Below are 9,562 nucleotides of genomic sequence, written 5' to 3'. Positions count from 1 at the left end.
AACTACTATCCAAATAATAATTGGATTGGGTGCAGGTGGTTAAAGACAGTTCAAGTGACGGTGTAGAGATTCTTTCACGATGCTTTTATGTGTTTGGAGAGAAATGGGAGGGTTTGTAGAAAGTTGGCATAATCTTTTTTAGGTAAAATGGTGCCTTGACCTTTTCAGACTAGTGAAGAAGCCTTATACAGTTAATGGACTTGATGCGAGCAGTGGTTATCTAAAGAGATTGCCAAAATGATAAAAGTGGTAGGGTCAAAGCTTCCTATAATGAAACCTTCGAGTGGTAGAATCACGATGAGCTTCCTATAATGGAACCTTCAAGTGGCAATAAGAAAAAACAGGAAGTTCACAGTAAACTCTACAGAAATCTTCGAGTAGGTCTTGACGTGACTTAACATTGACCACTTAGTGAGCATGCAAAAGACAGGTTAAATTCCAGTTGTCTGAAGTGATTATATATATTATATTAGCTTCAATAGAAAGCAAGGATCTTCAGAGGGCAGATTCTTCTGTGGCTGGTTTGTTTAAATTTTAGAATCTGATACTGTATTCAATATTACAGGGATATATGATCATATGAACATGAAGTAGGTGAGTAGTAATATTTATGATTCACTGTGTCAAACAACGAATTCTCGATCTTACACTACATTTACTGAATCATATCATTGTCAACAAATCAATCCTGGGTTTAAATAAGAATATCCAAATTCACCAATCTGCAAACACAACTAAAACAAGTTCCAAGGAAGAGAAAAATGTCACTAAAGAGAACTGCCAAAATTGTTGCAAAATTTTCAGCCATTCTGCCACCATTATGAAAACTAATCCTTTGGTTGCCAGGAAAATAACCCTTGAGCAACCACAATTCCTCTGCAGAGTTAGTGTTCCGGTTCACAAAGCTCGGCGACTGCAAAATCTGTAGCCAATGAAGTTACAGTAGCTACTTTGGGGCGGCTTCAAAATTTTGTTTAGATGGCAGAATGCAATCAATGGTGTGAGGCACACCTTCAAGAATCATTCAAATTTCAAACCCCGGCATTGCAAACTGAGAAGCAAAAGTCTCAACCTGTGTTCGTAGCTCCAAAATATCCTTATTATCATGTAGACTTTTCACAGAGGCCTTCTGTAACTTTCCATGATCACGCTGAATCATGCTGGCGACATGTGCAGCTCTTAGGACAATGTCCGCAATTGTCTCAAAATCAGACTCGATGCAACCTCTTGATGTCATAGCAGGAGTACCTGCAGAATCAACAATAAAAGTCATTACAACGGCCTAAACCTCCCCCATCAATGAATAATTGACTTGCAACCTTTAACTGAGTGAGAAACTCAACTCACCGATCCTTACACCTCCGGGAGTAATGGCACCATTATCACCACAAATAGCAATTTTATTCAGGGTAATATGACACATCTCGCAGACCTTCTCGTAAATTTTACCTACAAACAAATACATCCAAGTTCTGAATCAATGTTTTCCACTTTGGGTCAAATTTTCTCAGCCGAGATCATTAGACCATCTATTGCAAGCAAAAAGGCAAAGAACATGTAGGTTCAACTTCATATCATATGTTTATATACCTGTCAATCCAAAAGGTCTTAGATCCCAGAGTATCAAATGGTTGTCCGTGCCGCCTGTAATTAGCCTGCATTTTCTTCTTAACAAAGCAGATGCTAAGGCCTGAGCATTTCTCTTCACTTGCTGCATATAGGCCTTGTACTCCGGTCTAGCCACTTGCTTCAATGCTATAGCAAGGGCAGCAATATGATTATTATGAGGTCCACCTTGCAAAGATGGAAAAACAGCAAAATTTATCTTTTCTTCGAAATCGTATTGCTCATTGTCATCTCCTTGGCTTTGAAGCTTCCCTCCCTTTCGCTTTGCACCCTTCCGGTAAAAAATTATACCTCCTCTGGGACCTCTGAGGCTTTTATGAGTTGTTGAGGTAACAATGTCGCAGTAGTCAAAGGGATTCGCACATTCCTGTAAAAAAAAAAATCAAATAACATTTTAGCCGCTAATCTGTAACCAGTTTTCTAATCTCAATGCCAGCCAATAAGAACATGAGCAAATCAATAATAATAGTTTAAGCACCAAAGTCAACAAAGCATTTTCAGGACAAACAGGTATAGTTCAGAAGCTATAAATCATGAATAAAGCCTTAGTGCAACACATAAAGCAAATAACCTATCAAATAATTACAGTTCTTCACAGTTTTCAGACCTTAGCAGCAATAAGTCCACTGATTTGAGCCATATCACAAAGCAAAACAGCACCACACTTATCCGCAATCTGTCGAAACCTTCCGTAATCCCATTCCCTCGGATACGAACTACCACCACAAATCAATATCTTAGGCCTAAAATCAAGTGCCCTCTCTTCCAACTTCTCGTAATCTATATACCCAGTTTGTGGATTCACTTTATATGGCAAACTCTCAAAGAAAATTGAAGCAGAAGATACTTTTCTACCATGTCGGGTATAATACCCATGACTGGTATTCCCTCCTGATGGAGTATCCAATCCCATGATCCTATCTCCGGGCAATAGCAACCCAGTATAGACTGCGAAATTCGCCGATGTACACGAATAAGGCTGTACATTCACACCCCAGTTTTCAGAATCTAGTCCAAAAGCTAGCAATGCACGTTTCCAGCAAAGGGTTTCGATTTCATCGATGTATTGATTCCCTCCATAGTACCTTGCTCCCGGCATCCCTTCGGAGTATTTGTTGGTTAAATGGCTTCCGAGTGCTTCCATGACGGCCCGGCAAACGAAATTTTCGGAAGCTATCAACTCAATTCCCATGAATTGCCTCTTTTTCTCATGTTCCATCATGTCGAACACGTCGGGATCCGCTACACTGAGTGGTTGATTGCCCCATGATTTCACGGCCGCTTTTCTCGTCTCGAGATCGGGCTCCGGCGTCATTCGCTTTGACGACGAAGAAGAAGAACAGCCGTCTCTTCCCCTTTTGAGGCACATAGTATGCCCTAATAAATTAAATTCTTCGATTTCTTTACTCTCTTCACCATCATCATCATCATCGTAACACTCACTTTCATTTCTATCCCCATTTCGGAGACACCTCCGGTTCTTCTCCGGCTCGAGTAGCTGAAAAGCGAAACGCGTCAGTGGTTGCGCGGTGTCCCTTCCGTCCACCTCGAGACTAATAGAGTCATCAGCGATCTGGGTACGGTGAGATTGCGGCGAAGATGAAACTAACCCTAAAGAGAGCGTTGATGAAGTGTCATCCGATTGAGATAACAAATCCATGGAACAAAAGCTTGCATTCAAACAAAACCCAAACCAAAAAAAATAATAATAATAGCCACAGCAACTAAGGAATACAAATCGAAATCCTAATGAAAACCCTAAGTTTTGGTGTTTTCTGTGCGTATAAGAAACCGCCCCTAAGTCTTACCCACACTAACCAATTATTAGCGGCTTCCTTCAGCTGAGTAAAGCCAAAGAAAGGGGATGTGAGTAAGGCCGACGGGGACCGGTAAAGATTCCAAGGGGATGCACCTAGACAAATGGCAGTGAATTAGCCTTCCAAGGTTATGGCTTTGCCAGCTTGCTCACTACACCTCTATTGGTTACTGCTAGGAGAGTGAGACTCGAAAAAGGTTAAATTTTTTCTTAAATTATTCATATTATACCCTTCTTTTAGTCCCTTATAGTTCTAAAAATGTACAATTTCATCACTTCCCAAAAAAAAAAATCTTTAAAATTTCAAAATATTTATAAAATATTTTTTCCAAAATTTTATAGATATATATTTAAAAAATTAAAATTATTAAAAAATATAAAAATATTAATTTATATTTTTTATATAAATTCAAAATTTTTAAATTTAAAAAAAAATCAAGATAATAAATTTAAGGCATTAAATAAGAAAATTATCAATTACTAATTACTTTGTTTTTGGCTTAATGACTTTGAACGTCCAACTTTATAAAAATAAATCATTTTAGCCCTTAAATTTATTTTATTGTTAAATCATCCAAAAATGGATGAAAAAGTTAGTATTTGTTAATTTTACTGATATGACATACACGTGGATGTAAACGTCACCAAAATTATCAAATATTAATTTTTTTCTTTTGTTTTTGGATGATTTGACACTAACTCAATAAAGAGTTTTATAAATATATAATAAATTATGGATGTTAAAATAAAAATGCATAATACAAATCAAAACGAAACTTTTATTAAGTGGTAAATTTAATGTTTTACCAATCAAATTGGCGTGGGTTCAAATATTATCATATTTTTATTTTTATTGTTTTTTAATAAAAAGATAAAAGTATCCGATTAAAGTAATTTTCTTAACTAAGTTGGGACTTGGGACCCAATGAATGGGTGACACCAACTCAATAAAAGACGTTGTAAATAGTATATATTTATTGTATTTATATTCTCTAACTCAAAATTTAATTATATTGTCAACAAAATTTCAATAAAAATAATTCATTTTTTTAAAATTAATATTAAACTCCATTTGAATAATCCATCTATTATTTTAATTTTGACAAGATTTAAAAAAAAAAGAGACGGAAAGTTAAATTAGTAAGCTGTTATTGGAACCATTTTTACTTTAAAGTATTTAATGAATAGTTTTAATATTAAATAATTAATAAATTTATTAAATAATTTATAAAAATATATTTACTTAATAAATTGTTAAAATACAAAAAAAAGATTTTAAAAAATAATAAGTGGTCTTCGTATCATGGAAGTGGCCACTAAACTAAAGGGCTGTGGATGGCCCATACAATAAAACAGGCTTCTCTCGAGGAGGCCCAATAAAAATGAACCCAAAAAAGAAGAATAAAAAATAAATAAATAGGCTTCATAAAAAGACAACCCGTTTGGGCATTTATCTGGTGGGTTTTGTTTAGACCTGTTTATGAGTTGGACTATCCGCTTAGGCCTAATGACCTGCCGAAAATTTGAAAGGGTTTGGATAAAAATATTAGACTTAAAAAACGAGATTAGGCAAAAAAATTAAGCCTATTTAAAATATAGGTCAGGACTTGGGCTTGACCATTCAATGCCAAGCCTGACTCAACTTGACCTGTTTTTAAGTTTATATTATGTAATTTAACACATTAAAAAATAAACATATACTATATATTACTCTAATGTAAACATTAAAATAATATTAAGATGACTATATAAAAAATTTTAATAAATAAAAAATGTATAAAATTATATTATATTAAAATAATATAATATAAATATTTAAAAAAATGAAACAATAATATCAGTGAGCCTAAAATGAGCTTAAGTTACTCATTTGTAAATATGAGCGAGTTTGGACAAAATTTTAAGCCCATTTTTCAGCCGGGTCAAGTTTAGGTAAGCATAAAGTATGCTAATATTATGCTCAAGCTCAACTTGAATCCGACCGAACTTGGCTCATGAGCACTTCTAGTTTGGCTCCACTCTATTACTTTTTCATACATTAATATTCAATATATGTTTAATCACCATTCATAAATTGATGATCACATTTAATAAATAAATCTTATATGAGTTTTATACATTTGGATGGTGATAACCGTTATATTGAATATTAATGGATAAAAATATAATGGAGTGGATCTTAACCCATTAGGAGATTCCGCGACTATTTTAGCCACCTTTTAACACGTACTATTTTAGGCTTGGAAGTTTACTTTTTCACCCTATGAACCATTCTAGTTCCCCTGCTCCTGCCAATTGTTTTTTACTTTTACAGGAAGGACCAAACATTATCGTTACAAATATTAACGGTAAAAAATTCGGTGATGCTTCAACAGGGCATGAAGCGTCTTAGCTTCATTGCCTATTTTTTTTCCCAAAAAAATTAATAAATTTACGTTTTAATCATTTAATTTTAAAATATTAGAAAATAATTATTGAATTATTTAAAATTTTTATTTGAGCTATTAGACCATTAAAATTATTATTGTATGGTTTTCTCTATTTGAATTGTCTGCACCAATCAAAAGCCATCTTTCTTATTTTCTTTTACAGTTCAGTTTTTTTTTATGAAATAACTTTGAACATCACGAATCTATGAACTAAAATTCAAACAACTTTTTATTTGATTTACGACACTAACTATCAGATTAACTTAGATCTAATATATGTTCTTCTATTCGTTAATGGGTACTGATCCATCGTACTATTGTTGAATTGTTAGTTGAAGCTTGTTAACAAAATTTTTTTGTTAAAGACACTTTTCAGTGTAGTGACTTAAATAAAAAATTTCGAATAATTCAGTGACTTAAATAAAAATTTTCAAATAGTTCAATAATAATTTTTATAATTTTTTAAAATTAAGTATCTAAAACGTAAATTTAATAATAATTTAATGGATTTTTTATATAAATTATTACCTAATGTTTTTAGTAATAGCATACTCAAATGCCTTATAAGACGAAATACATCTACAAATTTAAAAAATATAGCTTATGAAATTGAAAAGGAAGAGCCAAAATCCATTATCTGATGGAGAAAGTTATTAAAGGGTAAATTATAATATTAAAAAAAATACTTAAAAAGTATTGTTATACTCTCACCATAGCATGCTTTGTCAAATTATTCGACAATCATAGGAACATAACGAAGCTTAGTTTTATGACTTTGCTAAGAGGATAACTCTTATTTCAAGAATGTCTCGCTAAAACATCACGTCACATTAAGTATGGCATATACAATTCTTAAAAGATATATGAAAAGTAGTTCTTAACAACATTTAATCTATTGCACCCTCAACCTAACAAATATCTTGTCCAGTTCCTTTAAATCGACTCTAACAATATCATCAACTAACATCCGTTAATAAACTCAATGATTAAAACTGACACCTAGCTAACCTCTTTTTATAAATACATTTTAAAACAAAACATTAGACTAAGTATATAGAGATTTCGAATAGCTTGCACGGCCAATACTATGCTTAAACACTATCTCAATAGTATCATGGAATCTATGAGACAAGATGAACCCAATTATGATTCGATCCTAGAACAGATTCAAGTTAATGCTTAACCTATCTAGATTGAATCAATAAGTGTTGGGTGTAATAATAAAATGCATTGCACTCTTAAAAGAGAACACATGTTTGAAAATGTAGTCACAAACTCCAAACATAAACTATAAAACGTACATGAAAAGAAAATTATCTAAATTAATAAATGTTTAGGTCAAGATTTAGATGATAATTGTAACATCCATAATGTAATATAATTTTCCTTGTGGAGTTTCTTAAAATCTATATATATTATTCTTTGGATTATTATTTGATAAGAAATAATGAAGCCTTTTTTAATTTTACAAGTAGAGTTAAAGGAAGGTCGGTAAAAATTTATTGGATATGTAAGCAAAGTAGCCCATCAGTCAAAATTTGGTGTTTATACATACCACTCACTAAATAATTCTAGCATATGTGTTTATACTATCAAGGTGTTAGCTTGATAGTGTGATGCTGCCTCCGACGATCTCCAACCACCTGACAACACTAAAAGAAATGGAAAGGAGGGGCTAAGCTTTACGCTTAGTAAGCTCGCATGAAATAATAATAAGCAATTTACTAACATGCTTTCCATAGTAAAACTAACTCAATTGTACATTTACGCATGTTCTGGTTAAACTGCTTTCTTGAGTCACAGTCACTAAATCATTTATATCTGTAGTTACTGAACTCCAAATTAAGATCCGTATATTTTTCCAGAAACTAGACTCATATATATTTCTACCATAAAATTTTCAGAATTTTTGGTCCAGTCAATAAGTACAGTTTATTATTCAAAGTCTCCCCTGTTTCGCTATTTGACAGCTTCGACCTTTCTTCACTAAAATTTATTTATCTCATAGTACGAGACTCGGATAATGTTTCAATTTGTTTCTATTAAAAGTAGACTCATCAAAGATTTTAAGGATATAAATTTTAACCCATAATTATTTTTATAAAATTTTTAACAATTTTTCCAAGTCAGACCAAGGGATCTCAAATTCATTCTGACACTGTCTCACAAAACTTAGAATATCACATAATATACAACTCTTTTGCTCCCCCTGTTTCATTTATATGAAAATAGACTCATTAAGATTTAATTTCATAATTTATTTGAAATTTAATTCAACTTACACAATTTTTGGTGAATTTTCAAAGTTACACAACTGTTTCTGTCCAACACTATTTTACTACTAAAATTCACTCTTACATAATTTCACTTAATCCATTTTATCTTATCGAAGTTCACTCAAATATTGAGCATATTGCTCAACATTTTCTTAAACATATACCTGTACTTATTCATCATATAATCATGTTCACATGTATTTTTACTTAATCGATTTTTCCGTTGAACTCTTCGGAATAATAACTAATACTCAGTTGCCTGCACATATTTTCACACTTGTAGCCAAAGCTGTCTGGTACGCATAGTAGCCTGCACTTAGTACTACACATGTGACCAATTATCCAGTACACATAGTAGCCTGCACTTAGTACTACACACGTGACCTAACCATTTGATACACGTAGTAGCCTGCATTTAGTACTACACACGTGATCGAAGTTATCGGGTACGCATAGTAGCCTGCACTTAGTACTACACATGCGACCAATTATCCGGTACACGTAGTAGCCTGCACTTAGTACTACACACGTGATCCCACAATAGATCATTCGTATCGTTTCTATTCCGAAGGCTCAACAGGGAAATTCCTCACTTTCCAACATGTTACAATTTATTCATAGTCCTTTTTCAATTTGCAATTTACAACAAATAATCATTCTATAGGCAACCACATTTCATATGATAATAAAATATAATAAAATAAAAATAATCGATAAATTATTTACGTACAAACTTACCTCGGATCCAGAAATGGCAATTTACTATTCTAGTCCATAACCTTGTATTTTCCCGATTTAAGCCCAAATCTCAATTTCCTTGATCTATAATATCACATTTAGCCTACTAATTAGTCACACTATTCATATTTGTCTAAAAATCATATTTTCACAAATTTTCATTTTGACTCCTAAACTTTTACATATTTGCACTTTTGCCCCAAGGTTCGGAAATTAAAATTCTTCCTATTTTCTTATGTTTTATGACATGCTGATCATTTTTCCCTTCTATGGCAACATCAAATTCTCACTCCAACATGTACTTACGAACATTAGGTATTTTTACCGATTATACCGTTTTACTTGTTTTCACGTAAAATCGCTTAGCAAAAATTGTTTAACACAATTTCAAGCTTCATATTCTACCATTAAATATCAAAATACATGCATATCATTCATGGGTAAATTTTTAAACATAAATTCTAGCTCAAAACAATGGTAGAAATGAGCAGATCATGTTATCGGGATTTCAAAAATACATAGAACATTAAAAACGGAGCTCGGAATCACTTACTATTAAGCTTGGAAGCTTGGCCAAACCCTAACCATGGCTGCTCTTAGTAAATTATGCTGTAGCAAGAAGAAAGGGACACATTTGGAGTTTAAAATTTGTCTTTTAATTCATTTTACCCATAAAT

General features: G+C 32.6%; 1 protein-coding gene and 1 long non-coding RNA gene across 3 annotated transcripts; both read right to left on the bottom strand.

Moving 5' to 3' along the window:
* Positions 1 to 623: 623 nt before the first annotated feature.
* On the bottom strand, positions 624 to 3,659 carry LOC107891094 (serine hydroxymethyltransferase 6). The gene is made up of 4 exons (XM_041111645.1): positions 2,234 to 3,659; positions 1,591 to 1,993; positions 1,348 to 1,449; positions 624 to 1,248 (listed from the first exon to the last, which is right to left on the bottom strand). Exons 1-4 carry the CDS (start codon positions 3,284 to 3,286, stop codon positions 1,025 to 1,027), a joined length of 1,782 nt encoding a protein of 593 aa, XP_040967579.1. The 5' UTR covers positions 3,287 to 3,659; the 3' UTR covers positions 624 to 1,024.
* Positions 3,660 to 7,348: 3,689 nt separating this feature from the next.
* On the bottom strand, positions 7,349 to 9,481 carry LOC121228268 (uncharacterized). 2 transcript variants are annotated; one of them, XR_005925808.1, is made up of 2 exons: positions 9,439 to 9,481; positions 7,349 to 7,523 (listed from the first exon to the last, which is right to left on the bottom strand). It is a non-coding gene; the product is annotated as an uncharacterized lncRNA (long non-coding RNA). The 2 variants fall into 2 exon arrangements; XR_005925807.1 differs by lacking the exon at positions 9,439 to 9,481 and adding an exon at positions 8,886 to 8,969.
* Between the last annotated feature and the right edge of the window lie 81 nt (positions 9,482 to 9,562).

This window comes from Gossypium hirsutum, chromosome A04, assembly GCF_007990345.1.
Source record: "Gossypium hirsutum isolate 1008001.06 chromosome A04, Gossypium_hirsutum_v2.1, whole genome shotgun sequence".
Lineage (NCBI taxonomy): Eukaryota > Viridiplantae > Streptophyta > Magnoliopsida > Malvales > Malvaceae > Gossypium > Gossypium hirsutum.
Note: the sequence above shows the minus strand (reverse complement) of the source record. Positions and strands in the feature narration are given on the sequence as shown.

Coding starts and splice junctions, on each gene's coding strand:
- LOC107891094 (XM_041111645.1), bottom strand. CDS start 3,286: ATGGATTTGTTATCTCAATCGGATGACACTTCATCAACGCTCTCTTTA. Junction 1,994..2,233: donor GTGGACTTATTGCTGCTAAG/GTCTGAAAACTG, acceptor TTTTTTTTACAG/GAATGTGCGAATCCCTTTGA. Junction 1,249..1,347: donor TCCCGGAGGTGTAAGGATCG/GTGAGTTGAGTT, acceptor TTGATTCTGCAG/GTACTCCTGCTATGACATCA.